We start from the raw sequence: 20591 nt of genomic DNA, 5'->3' as shown, positions 1-20591 counted from the left end.
AAGAATGAACAAAGACACTATTATTACATGTAAGAAGCATAAGGAAAATATCCCTTCCAAGTACATATGTTCAGTTCCTGTGGCTTCTTTATTGTTCCTACAAAGTTAAGCTCCAAAGTGGGCATATTTAAATGGTAAATAGAGACTTACTAGAGGAATAGAAGTATGATTAATCAACTGTATCCTACTGAGAAGCTATTCACAATCTAAAACTTTGCCTACAGAACTGTGGTCAAATTAAGGCCAAACTTTGACATTTGTATCTCTGTGCTTATTACAGAAGAAAATTCTTCACCTACTTCCTCACCATATTTGGAGGGATGACCATAGCTGTCCATTTAAAAGAGGTGCATAAGTGAATCATTCTCTGGAGGTTTTTTCAATGCAAGATCCAGACAGTAAATTCTTTGGTAAAGTAATAAATAGTAACTAAAAAGTAACATTTACGTTTATAGAGCTGGGTAATTTTCTAAGTGCACTGATTACATTATTTTTCCATATTCTAAACACCTCTATAGAAGCAATGAGATAACATTGTTGTACCAAGTTTCTAGTCAAGGAAGCTGAAGCTCAGTGAGACAAGATCATGGCCAAGAACATATGGAGCAGCATGGGACATAAATTAGTACCTAGTTTGTCTAACTTCTTTTTCACACATACATTTATATGTACACACACGCATTATGTGTGTGTGCGTATAGATATATATAGAAAGGAGATAGGCAATACTCACACATCTATGTGTTGGTATATATTTATATAATTTTCAGTCATATGTACATATAATTAAAATAAATTATACCTTACTATTTCTTACAAAACGATTCTTTGGTGAGTCTTAAAAAATCAACTATAATAATAAATTCTTTTTTTTTAAAGATTTTTTAATTTATTTGACAGACAGAAATCGCAAGGAGGCAGAGAGGCAGGCAGAGAGAGAGGAGGAAGCAGGCTCCCCGCTGAGCAGAGAGCCCAATGCTGGGCTTGATCCCAGGACCCTGGGATCATGACCTGAGCCAAAGGCAGAGGCTTAACCCACTGAGCCACCCAGGCACCCCTATAATAATAAATTCTGCTTCACATTTTTTCAAAGTCATTAACATTAAGAGAGTGTCACGTACACGTACTTCACTTTCTGACATTGATTATAGGGTTGAAAAAAAAACTCACAGATACATTCTGTGGATAGTCAAAGGTATCAATCCTGCAGCAGAGTAGAATATGTAATATTTGTGATATTAGGTCTAAAACAATTAGTCAATGCTCTTGTTAAAGCACTGATAAAAGGAATGGAAGGATGAATGTTTGCTCATCAGAAACTTTGCTTGACTTCCTGCATACTTAGGGGAATTGATTCAAATTTAGACAATGCTCCCATTTTTGCAGTTTTCCTTACTGGGATGCTGTGGTGAAAGCATCCCCATTAAACAAGCTGATAATAATTACATTACTTGGGCAACATAATTTACTTTCCTAATTGAAAGTGACAAGTACTGGAACATGGCCAATTCTTCACATCCAAACCTCCCAAGGATTTTCTCATCGTGAGTCATTTGACTCCATTACTCGCAGTCTCCCTCCCCCTATCACCCCTCCTCGGCATTTCTTACCTCGCTGACATAAATGCCCGTGTCTTCTTCATCATCTGTTCGGTAACAGACTGTCAGGCCCAGCTTCTCTTGACTGCTAACACGACACAGCTCGACCTCCTGAGAGAAAAACACACACAGAACGACATTTATCTCAGAAACAAATCCCACAGCAGAATGGAGAACTCACTGATACTCCCTGAGTTGCCTTGGGAGGTTTTCATAATTACTGCCCAACATTTGAATTAATTTATGTTACCAAAATCATCCAAATGTACCTTCAAGTATAAAATATGCACCAATCAGTAAGATATTTGAGACTTCGAAGTAGGTAGAAAAATGTTCATAAAAATACTGAGAGTTACTGTGGATTTTATTTGTATTTTAATAAAACAAAACACTTCAAATTAAAAAAGACTACATTGGGCTCCGTGTCAATCCTTCTCTGGAGTTCTATACTATATGGTAATCAGCAAGTGTTTTGTGTAGTTCAGGCCAAGGCTTTCTATTATTTTGTAGAAGGTCTAACCCTTGGAATGAAATGGGTTCATCCAGGCTGAAGGGAGAGACATCAACAGTCATATGAGCAGAAGCAATGATTCAAAATGTAGCAGTAAATGAACATGGAAACACATTTACTGAAACACATGGCTAAGGGGCTTGAAATGTCACTCCTTAGGTAATGTATATTGAATCTATTTCCTGATTTATGTTCAGTAAAATAATAATAAATTTCAGTGTATTTCATTTTTATATAATGAAATAGACTGGTACTACTTTCAGAAACAGATGACTTTAGGACAAATCGCATAATTCCCAGCACTAAAAGATAAATTAGTGTTCTCATCATGGAGAACTTGCTCCTATTGGATGAAGAATATAAGGTCCTTTGATAAATAATCAGATGAGATAAAAAAAAAAAAAAGAAAGAAAATGGAAATGGAAAGAGAAGTCTGCATGAGGGTTCTGGAACTCGGGCTCTGTGGGAGTTGCAAATTTGTCTGTCTTGCTTAGTGCTCTTTCTCCAAGTCCCAGAACAGGGAAAGGCACAGTGTGGGCACTCAGCAAATCCGGGCTGAAGGGTGGCTGCTTTTATTTCAAATCTTTCCTGGTGTTTATAACTTTCTGCAAAACAATAATTAAGCAGTCTTTCCTCTTTAATGGGAGACAGATTTCGTGTGAATGTGTGTGTATACATGCATGTGTGAATGAAAAGAAGATTAGGAAGTTTGATTATAATAAGCATCCATTTAACCATGTACTAACTGAAATAGTTACTAGGACTAAATAAAAAAAAACAACTCACTTAACTTCAGACAAGGGGATATTTTCTAGAATGCTCTGTTGTGTTTGAAGAAGGATCCTTCCTTTCAATTTTGTATCTTAGGGCAGGCCTTGTCATTGGAAAATAACCATTTATTTTAATGACATGCTATAAACCATAGGTAAATCCTTAGCAAGGGTAGATTATGACAAGCTTTAGTGACAAATAGTTTCATAGCTGATAGTAAATAAAACAACATTAGGTCCTCTGTCCTGAGAGATGTACTGTAAATTGGCGAACTCAATGAAGCTATGAAGAATGACTTTGTAACTGGTTGGCAAAGATTCTCTAAATTCCACCACAGTGGTTAAAAAGGGCATGCTAAACAGTAAGGGGAAAAAGGAGAAAAGTCCTTTCACCTTGAGGAAGAATAGGAAACAGTGGTGTGATCTGGCACTGGAAGGAAAAAAAAGTCCATACCCAGCAAGAATATTCTCAAAACTGACAATCATTAATGCCTCCAGAGGGGGGAAAAGACTTGACTGAAACTGTTACATTAGGAAGAAATTGCAGCAACAAAAGAGCTTCAATTACAGCAATGCACTATACAGTTAAGGAGGAGAGAAGCTTATGATTCCTAAGAGGCCTACAAGGAAACCTAAACACTCCATAAAGAACTGAGATTGGGACCTTTAAATTAAAGCAAATGAGGAGCTGTAGTCAAAGCTGTGCCCTGACTTTCAGCGTCCTTCTGATAGCAGGGCAGAAAGTCCCTGTGCAGCAGGAAGACACTTCCAGAGGGAGTCTTGCTTTTTAAGTGTTTTCTCGACATTCTCAAGGCTGCAGTATGGTTCTGGGTTTGTTTAGGAGACGCATGCTGAAATATTCTGCAATAAAATGGAACCAGTCTGTGAAGATAGAGAGGGCAGAACCCACCCATAAGGCTTCAATACTGCAAATCAAAGCACCAACTCGAGAATCGCAACAGAAAGACAAAGATCCTGAGGTCAACATAATTTTTTCAATATTATCATCCTACTGGACCTCAGCAAAACTGTAGAATAGGTCTCAAAGTTATCTATGACATCTTTGTTTTTAATATCCTACATTTAAGACACTCAACACCCTCATATTTCCTTCTAACTGTCTGGAGTTGCTAGAGATCTGCCTGTCTAGGCAGCCAGTGGATTTCAGGTTTGTCATCTTACCTATCTCCTAGCAAAGTGGGGCATTCAATGGTACCTTCTATTTCCTCACACAAGTAGCTCTTAGTACATAAAGAAAAGTGATGAGTATTTCTTAAAGAGAACATCATTAGTAATTTTTTTTTTAGGTTTATAATTTTACTTCCAATACAGTTAACATACAGTATTCTATTAGTTTTGGGTGTACAACACAGTAACCCTACACTTCTGTACAGCACTCAGTGCTCATGCTGGTAAGTGTCTTCTTAATCCCTATCACCTATGACACCCACCCCTCCCCCTTACCTCCCCTTCCATAACCATCTGTTCATTTTTTATAGTTAAGAGTCTGACAAACCATGAGACACTGTGGACTCTGAGAAACAGACTGAGGGTTTTGGAGGGGAGGGGGTTGGAGGGTTGGGTGAGTCTGGTGGTGGGTATTATGGAGGGCATGTACTGCATGGAGCATTGGATGGATGTGGTGCATAAACAATGAATTTTGGAACACTGAAAATAAATAAAATAAAATAAAATAAAATAAAATGGAAAAAGAGAGTCCGTTTCTCAGATTAATAATTATTTTAAATATTGCCCACTTAGGGTTTGGTTCATATTAATAAAGACTAAAAATATAAAGCCTTAACTCACAGGACCAAACTTGAGGTGGTAGGATTTCAGGCTCTGAGGAAGACTTGAGTACAATTTCCTGGATCCCACAAACCACCCAATAGTAGTGCCAAGTGTGGATCTGCCATTCTTTCTTTGGTTGAGAATGTTTTAGACACTGAATATTTCACATTAGTATACAGAAGCACACATTTTAGAATCAAAGTTCCTTTAATTCTATGATAAAATAACTTCTAAGCATCTACCTGTAGAGCACTTTGTTTGTATGAGGCAAAGGTGGCTTTGTAAAGCCTGATTATCTGAAAGAAAGTCTCTAGTACAGGTTTAATTTAGTATTCCTTTCACAAAGCACACAAGCCTCTGACTTCTGAAGAAACAACCTCCTGGTAATAGAGAATGTTTTCCCTAACAACTTTCATACCTTTCCCTCTGTCACTAGGAAGCTGTTTGATGAAAAACATAAAAGTGAAATGTTACCTCTGTACATTTTCTCCACAGAGACAATTCACAGGCGTATACGAATCAAAGCCAAGCATGCACGATGGCGCCACTAACCATCCTTAAGTCATCTGTGGCTGGACTGAAAGAAGCACTTCATATACCTGGTAAGACTATCTTCGTTTGGTTTAAATGTGCGTTAAGATGCTATGTTCCGGGAACATGAAAAGTCCCTTTAAAAAATAAAATCATAGTGCCTAATCTTGTGAGAAATTGGCTGCATGGAGATTGAGGGTGGAGGAGAGGATTAAAGTTAGTTAGTAACTAACTAACTTTAGTAAGTTAGTAACTTTAGTAACTCACTTCCTGTGAAACATCTTTCCAGTCATAGAAAGAATGGGATCTATCCATAAGTCAGTTGCCCTACAGTACTGTGAAATTTTTATATATTTTATGATTCGGTCTAAGGAGGAACAGGGAGTTTAAAAAGAAAAAAAAAACAACTTTTGCTTTCTAGATAGGACTCTGTTGCTAGAGGAAGAATTTAGGCTTAAAAGTGTCTACAATGGCTTTTTAGGCAAATTGTTTCCAAACCCTAGAGAGCCCAGGCTTGAAGAGAAAATTCAGAGGCAGACAGTACCACGAACGTCTGAAGATAACCCAGGGCCAGACAGGATGGTCACCGATGTCAACTGACAATCATGGGAGACACGGGTCTCTTGTGTCCATATCATCCTTTTCTTTTATTTGTGTTCCTGATTTACATTATTAATCAGATGACAGATGCACTACTATACAAGCTTAGTATTAATCATACATCATTGTCTTACATTTTGTAATGTTGATTAGTAACTATCAGAATGCCATGCTCAGTTGTTCTAACAAAACATTTATTAAAAAAAAAAAAAGAATTAGTGGGAAGTACAAAAACTTTAACTCCCACAGCTAAGGGAAGCTAGATAGTCAACTGTGAAAATATTGCTTCAATATCATTATTTCCTCAATAATGAAAACCAGGAATAATACTTAGTAAGCAATAAATAACAAAATCCCGGAATACCCCCATCACTAGGACAGCATCAGGCTCACACGCTCCCATCTCCAAATACCCATAAAAAGCTGCTGCACCTTGTAACTAAATCATGTTTGTGTAGAGACAGTAGGGTAAAAGCGAGAGCAGATGGTCCTGTCTTTCCACTAACCTCCTTAACCTCAGTTCCTTACTTGACTACTTTTTCTTTCTTAATGATATTGTTGTGGAATGCAGGCAGCTTTTTTTTTTTTTTAAGCTTTTATTTATTTATTTGAGAAAAAGACAATGAGAGAGAGCATGGGCGAGGAGAAGGTCAGAGAGAGAAGCAGACTCCCGGTGGACCTGGGAGCCTGATGCGGGGCTTGATCTGGGACTTCTGGGATCATGACCTGAGCCGAAGGCAGTCGTCCAACCAACTGAGCCACCCAGGCGTCCTGCAGGCAGCTTTTAATACCTCAGTTTTCTCCTCTTAGGAACTCCCTAGATTCTTTAGGAACTAAAGAATTCACATTTTTCTATGCTCAGGTTGCCTGCTTCTCACTGTAGGTTACAAATCACCTTAGGAAGTCCTAAATTACCCACTGTGAATGGATTTTATACATTAACAAAGAAATACTAATTTTGTGTGTATTGTTATTCGGGGGAGGGTAGATTCACATTGCCCCTGATCAGTAGTCAATGTCATCAATTCTGGACCAGGAAGAGAAATAGGAGTCTTAAGTTGAGGGTAGAAATGTGATACTTCAAGTACATATTGTTACATCTACCCCACCAGCAAGAGAATCATGCCAACTGCGTGCAAAGATCTTTATTGTTGGGTTCTTACCCAGTCCTGCTCTGTCTAAAATAAAGATCACTGGCATATGACACTAGAGGAAAACTTCCACTTGTATCAGTTAATTTTGTTGTTGTTGTTGCTGTTGTATCTTTTGAGATATAAAGATCATTTCAATCCTGAAATCCAGTGTTACCCTCAGGTGACTCTTGAGTTTTGAACAGACATGAACATGATCATTTATTAACTTGCTAATGGCATTGCCAAATACCTACCGTCACTTGTAGCTGGATTTTCTGACTTATATGTTCGTTCTTGGCGAGGGGGCATCTTCATTAAAATTGTTCAACATGCCGTAAACAATGTGTAGAAAAGACTATTCATGAACTGTCACCACCCTAGTTGCTTTTCTTTAAAATATCCATTTCCAGTGCTCTACTGTTTGATCAGCACAGATACTCCAGTATTCCTTCTCTAGAATGTTTGCTCATTCACTAGACCTTGAACCTACAGATTCTTCCACTTTTCACATTCAACAATTTCCTCATGACCTCCCCTCTCTCCTTGCACAGTTTGGAAGCACAGTTACCCATGATAAACTTTCATGAAAATCTACAACTCCCTCGTTGATCTCTGTTTCCACCGTATCACCCGGCAAAAAGTCAATCACGGGTAAACCCAGTTATTACTTCCCTGCATTCCCACCCGAGCAGCTGCATAGTCCTGGAGGAAAATGCACAACCATGCTGACCACACTGACTCTTCCAATGTAAGTTCGTTACCACAGATCTCAAATGGACCATCATTACTACCTGACAATCCCAATATACTTCCCTTGTCAAGTTGCTCCTCTTCATCTCAACTTTCCAAGAGGACCTACCCATGTTCAGTTGATGACCTTGTCTCAGAGCCCATGGTATGTTAGGTTATTATTACCTCAACCTTCCACTCTTCCAGACTCGTCTTTTATACCCCTTTTCTCTGCAATTCTGCTCTAGTGTCTTCCCTCTCTTCATTTTTAGGCAATATCCTATCTTATGCTTCATGAAGAAAAAAGAAGCCATGAAAGAGAAACTGCTGCTTCTTCCTTCTGCCCAATGCATCAACCGAAATTCACCTGTATCTATCCTGTGGGTTGTTCCTCTATTACAATGAAAGGGAGAGGCTCAACTCTCTCAAAGGCCAATGAACTCACTCACGCTCCATAAATTAGGTCCCTTTTTAAAAACGTTTTATTTTTCAAGACCTTTTCTCTTTAAATTTTCCCATTCTCCTGTATCATCAGTTTCTCTTTCCTTATTAGATCATTCCCATTGCCATACCACACCCACAAAGCATTACTATCACTTATACGGGGTGAGGCAATTGGAAATCCAATACCATGATATGGTGGTTGGCTCTAGTTTGGGGCCTGCTGGAAGAAGTTAATAAAAGTGCATTGGAAGAGATAATAGAACTGACCCTGGTGTTCACTGAGACCAAATTTCCAAGCAGAGAACACGGAATATACAAAGGTTACAGATACAAGAAATAGCATGTATGTTATAGGAGCTTTATATAGTTAATGTGTGTGAATCTAAGGGTTTAAGACTGGGAAGGGCGAGGGTCATAGTGGCAAACACACACACACACACACACACACACACACACACACACACACAAACTGGAGACATAGCCCAGGGCCATATCATGGAAGGATGGCTACACCATACTAAGTAATTTGGATTTTGCAAAAAGTAATTTGGATTTTGCAAAAAGTAAAGAGGACTCACTGTAAAGAAAGTAAGAGTCTGATTTGCAGCGAGAAAAAATGGCTGCAGCAGTAGCATAATGGGTGAGCTGCAGGAGTCAGGAAGGCTGGTGGGGAATGTTACCAGTTTTGCAACAGGATTTGAGGGCTTGGATGAAAGTAGTGCTTTATTAGTCTTTAACACAGTTACTATCATTTTCATCTTATTGATGAAGAAAATGAGGCACAGAGAGGTTAAGTAACTTGCCCAAAGTCACACAGCAAGTCAGAGGCAGAGCTCTGGATTCAAGTTCTAGCTAAAAGGCCAAGGCTGAATTCTCAACAGCTCCTTCCTCTAGTTCCATGAAAAGTTCTTTCTCCTTCTGAGTTCTTAGCTCAAGTGAAACTTTCTAGATGGTATCCTTCCCCATCCCACTTTCTTATATAGGGCCCCTAAGATTCTCTATCAGAATTTTACTGATGCTTACTACATTCTTGAAAATTATTATCACTTACTCTTTCTTTTTTTTTTTATTAGCAAATCTGTATTTTACTACATTGCTTACTTTTTAAAAAAAAGTCTGTTTTCCCCCCCCTATTCTATGAACAGGTCTTTGCTATGTTCTTTGCTATGTTATGTTATAACCTACAATCCTTAGATGCAAAACAAAGAAATACAGCTCTTAAGGATGGTGTCATGCCCTCTTGTTAACATTCCTAGGGCCATCATAGTCTGAAAACATAAACAAAGGCCCATATTCATTAGCTGGGTGAGTTAACTGCTATAGTGGATTAGGGTGTAGGCCGAAATTGCTTTTTTTAATATTTATACCTATGTTGTATTTCTATATATCATATATTTGTATAAATCTATTAGATTCAGTAGGATATATTCAGAAAGCTGTAAAACAATAGATGTGACTTAATTGCTTACAATCTCTGCCAACAAGAAAACTAATGAGAGTTGATGAAAAATAAGCAAAATTATCTATAAATCACTCATTCTAAGAATTCCTCTAGCAGATTCTGTCTTTACTTATTTATTTATTCACTTGACATTTTCTTACCACTGCTATATGCCAAGAACTATAGTCAGCATTAAAAACATATATATACTTTTATATATATAAAAGCATTAAAAACTTACATATATATTTATATAAATATATGTATTTGTATATCAGCATTAAAAATTTTTATATATACAAAAATTATATATATATATACTTATATATATGTTACAGAGTATTTTGCAAATAATATTCATTTAGTTTTATAAAAATATGACAAGATTATACATTGTATAGGGATTTCTGGCCCACCCAGCATTCACATTCTCTCTTTTTGGAAACATGACCCTAAATTTCTTGTGCAGAATTACATCTTTCTCCTTCCCATTCTATAGGTTTTCAGGCCCAATTCCAGCTCTAGGGGTAGGCATGTGACCTAGATGGTAGCAAATTAGTGTATTTTATGTCCTTAGCTGTGGCGATTCTTTTAGGGATAGGTATTTGATCCAGTTCAAGCCCATCAAAATAGGGCTCAAGACTTTTGTTGAAACTCTTGGGAAAAGAACACTTGTCTTTCCTGTTGTAATTAAGCCTGCAAGAATGGAGATCAAGAGAATCTCAAAGCTTTATTTTACCACAATATACAGAGCCTGAGAATCCATCCAACAAAGAAATGATAAAAGCCAAAAGATGGAGAAAGACTGAAGCTTAGTGACATCATTTGAACCCTCATACCAAGTTATGCCTGAAGGAGCAAACTCTTGGCATTTGAGTTTGGTATGCCACTCCATCTCCTCTCTTTCTTTAAGCATTTGCTTTGTATCTTCTGTCTCTTGGATCACAGTTCCCATTACTTTTAGTAGATATTAAAATTTAATTTTATAGATTAGGAAATTCAGGGTCAGTACTAAGTAATTTACCTAAGGTCCCTCAGCAACTATTTTTCTTTCTTTCTTTCTTTCTTTTTTTTTTTTAATTTTATTTATTTGACAGATCACAAGTAGACGGAGAAGCACGCAGAGAGAGGAGGAAGCAGGTTCCCTGCTGAGCAGAGAGCCCGATGTGGGGCTCGATCCCAGGATCCTGAGATCATGACCTGAGCTGAAAGCAGAGGCTTAACCCACGGAGCCACCCAGGTGCCCAGCAACTATTTTTCTAAATCAGAAACTGAACATGGGTCTTTGTTTAGTTTACTTGAAAACTTTTTTTTTTTTTTTTTTTTAACAATGGACTTTTCTACTTTTCTAGTACAGTGGTGAGTTAAAAAGCTCATTGTCTAGACTGAGGCACAAGCAAAAAAGAACACACAGTAGTGTGGTAAGTGAAAGGGTTGCAATTTTAAATAGGATGTCAGAGTGAGCTTCATCAAGGAGAAGGTACTGGAACAGAATCAGAAAAGAGATGAGGGATTTAGCCACGTGGTCATGTGGGGTAAGCAACCCAGGCAGAAGGTGGCAGGTTGGAGGAAAAGGCAGATGGCAATCTCTCCAGAGCTGAGGGAGCCTGGGGTGGGTAGGACATCTGATCACAGAGGTGAAAGGGCTCCACACTACACAGGGCCAGGCGGGCCTTATAAAGATTTTGGCTTTACTCCAAGTGATGTGGGAAGCCTTTGGAAGTGTTTCTGCAGACAAGTGACTGATCTAGCTTCACTATGTATCTTGGCGCTGGTCAGATGTGTGATAACTACTTTTTCTTTCTTTTTTTTCTTTTTTTTAAAGATTTTATTTATTTATTTGACAGAGAGAAATCACAAGTAGATGGAGAAGCAGGCAGAGAGAGAGAGAGGGAAGCAGGCTCCCTGCTGAGCAGAGAGCCCGATGCGGGACTCGATCCCAGGACCCCTGAGATCATGACCTGAGCCGAAGGCAGCAGCTTAACCCACTGAGCCACCCAGGTGCCCCGATAACTACTTTTTCTTAAACTTCGTATCTTTTTTGGAACCACACTCTCTTTATTTTTAACCCTGGGAATTGCAACAACAATGGCTCACATTTGCTGGTGTTGGGTAAACTGCCAGTCACTGTACATTGATTACCCCCTGTTAACTGTTAACAAGTTTAAGCAGGAGATATTATTACCATCTCCACTTTATAAGTAAGGAAACAGACAGTGAGGTCAGAATGAAAAATGTGAGGCTTTCTTTCAGACATAAACCATGACCAGTTATGAAATTAGGACAACTGAGGGAAAGTAAGGACTTATTTTTCTGATATTCAGCAGAGGCAGAAGCATAAATTTATTCTGTTTTATTTTTAATACTGATAACATTTTAGGGAAATGATATAATCAATTTATTTTATAGAATTATTTGGAAGGGATTTTAGCCATAGTTTAACTTGCCCTCTGATCCATCTATGTAAATGACTTTCTCCCATTCACAGGTAATTCAGTGACAGGGTTGGGAGTGGGAACAAATTGCTTTCTTTCCGTGGTTATCTCTCTGGTTCTTCTATTACTCCTTAAATCATTCTCTCTTGGGACAGAGTGGGGTGGACTGTGCAGGGAGGAGAGTGTGTTGTGAGGCCAAAATCGTGGTGGGGGAAGATAGAGGCTGACTGAAGTGCCTTATGCAGGTGGGAAATGTGGAGGCGGGAACTAGGTTGAGTAGCCAAACTGAGCTGCACCATACACCAAATCAGGGTGATGAGTACAGGACTCTAGGACAGAAAGGCTGGAGTTGAAATTCTTCTTCTTCTTTTTTTTTTTAATATTCTTTCATCCCTTCATGTACAGTAAATTTAAAAAGTGGGAACAGGGGTGCCTGGGTGGCTCAGCTGGTTAAGCAACTGCCTTTGGCTCAGGTCATGATCCTGGAGTCCCAGGATCGAGTCCCAGAATCGAGTCCCACATTGGGCTTCCTGCTCAGCAGGCAGTCTGCTTCTCCAGCTGACCTCTCTCCTCTCATTCTCTCTCTCTCTCTCTCTCTCTCTCAAATAAGTAAAATCTTTTTTCTTTTCTTTTAAAAAAAGAGGGAATGGCACACTAACTCTTATATAAAAGTACCATGCATTCACTGAGCAGCTCAAACACATGTTCTCATTTAGATAATATGGCTTTTCACCTTATTTTATCTCCACGCCTGACATTTGTACAGTATCTTTTCTTTGAATTACTGAAGAATCAGTTTTTCAAAAGAGAGTGTTAACAGCATTTCTTTGATACTAGCAATGTGCTCTCTGCAAAGTAAATAGTGGAAAAGGACAGGGTGACCCCTTGTGCCTTGGTAGTCCCTCATTCAATGGCTACAGTTCTTGTGATGCTTTCAGTAAAGGGGATCATGTTTTCAGTAAAGGGGATCAGCTAAAGAGATACCATCTACTGTTTGGGATGCTATTTTAAAGCAAAAACAAAACAAAACAAACAAACAACCCCCCCACCTCAACAATCATTTTAAAGAGGCAGACATTTACTTGAGAAAGGCAAGATGTCTTTTGCCTAAATATAAGGGTCTGTATGGACCATCTCTAGCTACTTGAGGTAGCAGATTAAGCACTGGAAAGAAATAAAAGCAAAATCTCACCATTCACAAAATGATCCTCGGGAGCACCTTCTAGGGAAATTAGTAATGCAGGACTGAAATAGGTCATAAATATCAACTTCAGAGGACAAGGTACTGTGGTTGTCATTGCTTTAGCTTCATGGGAAACGTCATTAGCAATCAACATTTTGGAATATTGGAAGCCCTGTTCAATGTCTGGGATGGAGGGTGAGACACTGTGGCCCCTTGAGAGAGAAGGTAGATGGGGGAGGGCAAAGTGGTGAAGAAGACGGAATGAAGAGGTACAGAGCTGTGATCTAAGATAAACCCAAAAAGGAGCATATGTAGGTTTGGTAGGACTGAAAGACTGCTCCAAAAGGCATAGAGTTTGGTAGAGATGGTAGATTTACTGTGAACTTGGGCTAAAGGTTAATGAAAGGAAAGCATCTAGGGCATGTTAACAAAACACTACCTTTTGAACTTGCATAGAGATATTAATCTAAATTTATCAGCTAATATTCCATTTATCATGTTTCATGTTGTGTCAGTGTTTTGCTATGCAATGACTTTTTTGGTGAAAAATAGTGCAAAACTCACTGTTTTTTCCACAGGCGGGGCAAACTAATTATAAAAGTTGCACAGAAACTACAAAGATTTTATGTGATAAAACCTATTATAGTATACATTATTCCTGCAAGTGGATTAAGGCAAGGAGTCTTTTCATATTATCACATTTTTACACGCAATGTTTAAGACACCACTTAAAAATATGATCAAATAGTGAATTAAATTTTCTATTATGAAAATCCCCAAATATTGCTTGCTCTACGATGACCACACAAAAATATGGTACTTTAGGGGCGCCTGGGTGGCTCAGTGGGTTAAGCTGCTGCCTTCGGCTCAGGTCATGATCTCAGGGTCCTGGGATCAGAGTCCCACATCGGGCTCTCTGCTTAGCAGGGGGCCTGCTTCCCTTCCTCTCTCTCTGTGATCTCTTCCCTTTCTCTCTCCTACTGTGATCTCTCTCTGTCAAATAAAAAAAAAAATGGTACTTTATTCCAACATTTGAGGATCAGTAAGGAATTTGATCCACAAGATTAATTATTAAAAGATGCTTGGATTCCGTATCTCCAGATTAGTACCACATATGTAATGACAATTTTTTTATACATACTGATTAATTATAGGTGACAGCTGATCCTGAATTTATGCATTATTTCTTATTTGGTAAGTTCTACATTTAGCCGCTGGTCACAACCCTGAAGTATCCAAAAATTCACTTGATGGCACCAATTCTAGATTTTTCCTTTTCTATCCTTCTTTTTGGAGCCAGCTCTACTAGTTATTTTTTAATGCCAGTCTATTATGATACATGAAATGCACTGTATCTTTATTGCACTGGCAATAAAATTCTAATAACATGCATTAAAACCAATTAGTAGACCTGAACATCTCCTGATCTGATGAATGAGAAAAGGAGGGTCTACATTTATCTTTTTCAGATATTATACATTGAGTTCCAGACTGGGAGACGCCCGTGTCTATGTTGACACAACAGAAATTTGTCAATCCTTCTCAGAACTTCTTTTTATTTGAAAAGCATTCAGGAACTTTTACAGTATGTGTTATTAAGGAAACATAAAAGGAAGATTAGCAAAGAAGAAGAAGAATGGGAAATAAATAAACCTGTTGACAAGATGAACTTTATTTCCATCAGCTGGTTACCGAAGCAGGAAATACAGGCTTTTCTAATGAGGCACTGGGCTATTATTGCAAGTCTTTTCTAAGCTATTTTATAGTGGAGCTGGGAGTTTTTCCCATGGTCATGATAACAAGAAAATGTACAAGATTTTTAAACCCGTCAAGATCCCATAAAAGTCACAATAATAGTTCCCCAGTTTTTTTTTTTTCTTCTGTTCTTGTTCTTGGTTAGTAAGTAGAATTCTCATATAACTAATTGTGTCCACTTATCTCTATAGATATTTCTCATCTAACCAAGGAAATTAAACCCTAAAAATAGACCTATTTCAAAGTAAAACAACAGGTCATAAAATGTGGAGGTTAAAGTTTTGTGCTTTACTCAGCTTTTTATCTTTTCTCCCCAGAACTCAAGATATTTGATGAAATTTTTTTTTGAATCAAGAAGCAACATAGGAATTTTAACACCCTTCGAAGGGAGCGAGTTCATTTTTGGGAGGTATGCACGTTGTTAAATACTGGAGTAGCTCCCCCAAAACATACATAACATAACTGAATGGCATAATTTCATATACACATATTTTCTCTTTTTGCTTCCCCTTTGTCAAAATTTTATTTAAATTCTATTAGCTAACATACAATATAATATTGGCTTCAGTAGAATTCAGTGATTCAGCACTGAAATACAACGCACAATGCTCATCCTAACAACTGTCCTCCTTAATCCCCATCACACATCTCGCCCATCCCCCATCCACCTCCAGCCAGCAACCCTCAGATTGTTCTTTTTGGTGTCTCTTATGTTTGCTTCCCTCTCTCCTTTTAACCCCTTTCCATATGTTTATCTGTTTTGTTTCCCATACACACGTATTTTCTAAATTTACTCACAGTTCCTTATCTGTCCCCATAGCACTCATAATTAATGGTGGATTGTAACAGTTTATATTATATTACCATACATTTTTAAAACTGGAAAATGAATGCTGTTATAGACTTTTTTTTTTTAAAGATTATTTATTTATTTATTTGACAGACAGAAATCACAAGTAGGCAGAGGCAGGCAGAGAGAGAGAGAGAAGGAAGCAGGATCCCTGCCGAGCAGAGAGCCTGATGTGGAGCTTGATCCCAGGACCTTGGGATCATGACCTGAGCCGAAGGCAGAGGCTTTAACCCACTGAGCCACCCAGGTGCCCCTGTTATAGACTTTTGTAGAGTGGTAAATTTTCATAAGAATGTAGGTGTTCTCAAATATGTGTTGGTTTTTATTCTACATGGTGTAGTTTTCCCAGTGATGGATGTGTAGATATATAACTGTACGTTTGTATAATCATGATATAATTTATGTCATTTTAAAGGAATCTGAAGAGTATTTTATTATATTGGATAGAAAAAATAAATGATCAGGTTAATTTTAAATGTTTTATTGCTTAACATATTTATTAAATTATTTTATGGTTATTTGCCCAACTGCTTTATGAAGCTTTTCCTTGGGCCTTTGAAGAGTAGGCATGTCTATTTATTGTTAATGAGATTAGTCTGATCACTTCGGCCACTTGAAAATTAACTTCAATCAGTGCATTATGTATTCTGCAGTCTGGTTTGGTAACTACATACAAAAACATCATAAAAATTAACCTGAAGTATATCAGCATCTGTTCACTACTGCATAATTTATAATAGCAAAATATCATAAATGTCCTTAATGTCTACAATATGGGTATTCTTAAATAAGGGACTATCTAAGCAATAGAGTATTGATCCCAAGGAAATTTTAAAATGGGAAATTATTGTGATAAATACTGTCAAGAACAAACTTATACTTTCTAGCTAGAGAAACCCAGGCCTCAAAGGGTCCAGAGATAATGTTAGAATAAAAATAAACATGCAGTCAAATTTCATAGAATGCACAAGAAACAATGTACTTAGGGTGAGATTCAACAGAAGGAAAAAAATTAAACAGGTATCCTATTTGGAAAGATATTGCAAATATATATAGGGAGATCTAACTTAATGAAAAAAAAAAAAACAGAATTGCAAAGATGAGTAAAGAGTGGGTATAAGTGGGTAGGAGAAGAATCAATGAAACAAGATGGGATTGGGAGGGAGACAAACCATAAGTGACTCTTAATCTCACAAAACAAACTGAGGGTTGCTGGGGCAAGGGGGTTTGGGAGAAGGGGGTGGGATTATGGACATTGGGGAGGGTATGTGCTTTGGTGAGTGCTTTGAAGTGTGTAAACCTGGTGATTCACAGACCTGTATCCCTGGGGATAAAAATATATGTTTATAAAAAAAATTAAAAAAAATAAACAATATAAAGTATAAATTATAGAAATAACAACTATAGCAATTGAAATTAAAATTTAATGGATGTGTTTAACAACAGATTAGACATATCTGAGGAGAGAGTTACTCAATTAGAAATTAGTGAGCTAATTGATAGACTTGGCAAAATTATCTAGAATGCACACACATAGACAAAGAAATGAAAAATATGAAATAGAAGTTAAGAAACACAGAGAAAAAGGCTGAGAACATTCCTGACCTGATGAAAACCACTAATCCACTGATTAAGGAATCGGTATCTTTACTGTGAATGGTGTCTGTATTGTGTGTGAGTCAAGGTACAGGGGGACGGTATCTTGGTTGTGCTGAAGCAGAGGTCAGCTGATCTAGAATTCTATATACCAAGGGAAAATATCCTTTTTAGAACAAAAGTAAAATAAAGATATTTTCAGATAAACAAAAACCCAAAATATTTTGCCAAAAGCACACTCTTGCTATAGGAAACTTTAAAAGATGTATTTCAAGGTCAGAAGGCAAACTCTAGGTGTAAGGTCAGAGACATAAAAAGAAATGAAAAGAAAAAATAGTTTAAACAAATATGGAATGTATATAACAAGTTATATTGTATATAATGACTTAGGGGTTAAAATAAGGCCAAACATATTTAAAATGCTTATAAAGGTAAAAGATAAATCAGGAGGGACCTGGTTAGAGTGTAAGTGTTCTTGAGCTCCTGTATTCCTTTTTAGGAGGAGGGTTAATATATTGCTTAATTATAAAAATGGGTGAATTAAGATTTCTAAGATAAGAACTAAAAGAACAGAAATAGTACATCTTCTCACCCAGCAGAAGGGAAAACATGGAATGAGAAAAATGGATGATCAGGCCACATAACAGATGCAAAAGAAACAGAAGAGAGAAAACAAATGAAGTGCAACATAAGATAATGGGGGTCAGCCAAAATTTCTAAATAATTATAATAAATATAAATAGACTAGAAAATAAAAGACATAAAATGACAAAAGAGAAATGCAAGCAAACCACCACCACCACCAGGACAAAAGAACAATAATCCAGCTACACAAAAATTGTAGAAGAACACCTGTAACAAGAGGTTATAAGAAACACGGGTAACAAATAATAGTTCAGGGGCTCCTGGGTGGCTCAGTGGATTAAAGCCTCTGCCTTCGGCTCAGCTCATGATCCCAGGGTCTTGGGATCAAGTGCCGCACCGGGCTCTCTGCTCAGCAGGGAGCCTGCTTCCACCTCTCTCTCTATCTGCCTGCCTCTCTGCTTACTTGTGATCTCTGCATGTCAAATAAATAAATAAAATCTTTAAAAAAAAACCAAAAAGAAGTTCAGGGAAGTTGAAAGTAGAAGTGGCAAAAGTTATGTCATGAAAGACTAAAAAGCTGGTGTAGCTACGTAGCATTATAATAAAGTACATCATAGAATAAAGGTCATCAGCAAGGGGAAGTCACTACATAATTTTTTAAAGAAAAGAAAATTAAAATTGACCAGGAAGAAACAAATATTCTGTACTTGGATGCACCTCAAATTATGACTTCAAGTTGTAAAAAGCAAAAATGATAGAATTAGAATTTTAACAAATCTGTTACTCTAATGGTGACTGATAAATTACACAATATAAGTTTAAGGATATAGAATATTTAAATAAGATTAACAAGCTTGATCTAATGTATAGCTCTAGAATAGTATTCCTGATAAATGCAGAGTATATATATTATTTTCAAGTGTGAATTAATCACTTATGAAAATGTTCTCCTTAACAATAACAGCAAACACATTAAATTTAATTTGTGCTAGGCAGTGTTTTAAGCATTTACAGTACATTTTAATTCCCATGATTCTAAAGGTTTGGTATACAAATATCTCCATTTTGCACATGAGAAAATTGAGACACAAAGAGGTTAAGTGATTTTTACTCAAGGCAATACAACTAGAAAATAGTAAAACTGGATTAGAGAGTCTGTGCTCTTATCTACTATGGAACATTGCAGGAAAAAATAGCAATTGTTAGGAATAAAGCTAATGAAAAGATGTATAAGCACCTTATGGAGAAAACTGTAAAATCTATTGAAAGATATTAAAGACCTAGAGAAAAAGAGAACTCATGTTCATGAATTAGCAGAATGAATACCATAAGGAGTTCATTCTTTTCAAATTGATGAACGAATTCAAAATCCCTATAATATTGTTATGGACTTGCACAGCTAATTAAAAAATTTATATGAACTGCAAAGGACAGAGCATACTGAAGACACTGGCAAAGAATAACGTAAGAGGATTATCCAGCCAGCTATAAGGATTTTGAATAAAGCTACAGTACATCTTGGGACTCCTGGGTGGCTCAGTTGGTTAAGCGGCTGCCTTCGCCTCAGGTCATGATCCCAGCATCCTGGGATCAAGTTCCACATGGGGCTCCTTGCTCAGTGGGGAGCCTGCTTCTCCCTCTGCCTCTGCTGCCACTCTGCCTGCCTGTGCGTGCTCTCTCTTTCTCTCTCTCTCTCTGGCAAATAAATAAATAAAATATTAAAAAAAAAAGCTACAGTACATCTTAAGACAGTATAGTATGGCATAGAGTTTGACGAACTGACCAAGGGAACAGACAGGAAAAACCAGAAATCAACTTACACCTACACAGAAACTGGACTTATGATGGAGTTGTGATTACATACCAAGCAAAATGTGAACTTTCAATTAGTAATCCACACTGAAAAAAAAATAAATTTGGGCCCCAAGCTTCAACCATAATCAAAAAGAATTTCTGTGCGCAGGGATGGGGGGATGGGTGAAAGAGGTGATGGGGATTAAGGAGCACACTTGTCGCGATCAGCACGGGGTGATGTATGGAATTGTTGAATCACTGTATCATACGCTGGACACCAATATAACACTGTGTGCTAACTAGCTGGAATTAAAAACTCAAAAAGCCAAAAAATAATGAACTTCCCTCCTCTCCATATTTCTCCTCATCTGTTCACCTATTTGAGATTCTTTTTATTCATTCATTCATGCCACCTCAACAATAAAAATAATAAAAATATGAAAAAAATTTCTGTGTGAATCCAAGATTAAAGTGGAGAGAGAAATTGTTTTTTTTTTTAAATTCAGAATACAAAATAAAAGAGGGAGGATTTCTTAAACTAGATACAGGAGGCATAAACCATAAAGAAGCGTATTAACACGTTTTATGATATTAAAATTAGGAACTTTTTAAAGCACAAGGTACTATGAAAAAGTGAAAAGACAAGTCACCAACTTGAGAAACAGTATTTGTAATACAAATAAAGAACTGATTTCACAATCTGTCATATGAAGAATTTTTTAAAAAATCAATAAAAAACCAGTATAGAAATGAGCAAATACCAAAATGGTGTTATACAGAAGAAGAAAACTGAACAGGCCAATAAACTTATAAGAAGATGCCTTATTAATAATCAATAATCAGTC

General features: G+C 37.2%; 1 protein-coding gene across 4 annotated transcripts in view; it reads right to left on the bottom strand.

Annotated features, from left to right (window-relative positions):
• The window catches only part of PDZRN4 (PDZ domain containing ring finger 4), a 352510-nt gene that overhangs the window by 20107 nt on the left and 311812 nt on the right, over positions 1-20591 (bottom strand). For all 4 annotated transcript variants that reach the window (XM_032347824.1, XM_032347825.1, XM_032347826.1 and 1 more), the window contains one exon: positions 1611-1709. In XM_032347824.1, coding sequence (XP_032203715.1) covers positions 1611-1709 — 99 coding nt within the window. The remainder of the gene's footprint in view (positions 1-1610; positions 1710-20591) is intronic.

The sequence above is a fragment of the Mustela erminea genome, chromosome 6 (assembly GCF_009829155.1).
Source record: "Mustela erminea isolate mMusErm1 chromosome 6, mMusErm1.Pri, whole genome shotgun sequence".
Classification (NCBI taxonomy): Eukaryota; Metazoa; Chordata; class Mammalia; order Carnivora; family Mustelidae; genus Mustela; species Mustela erminea.
The sequence above is the reverse complement of the archived record's forward strand: the minus strand, read 5'-3'. Positions and strand labels throughout refer to the sequence as shown.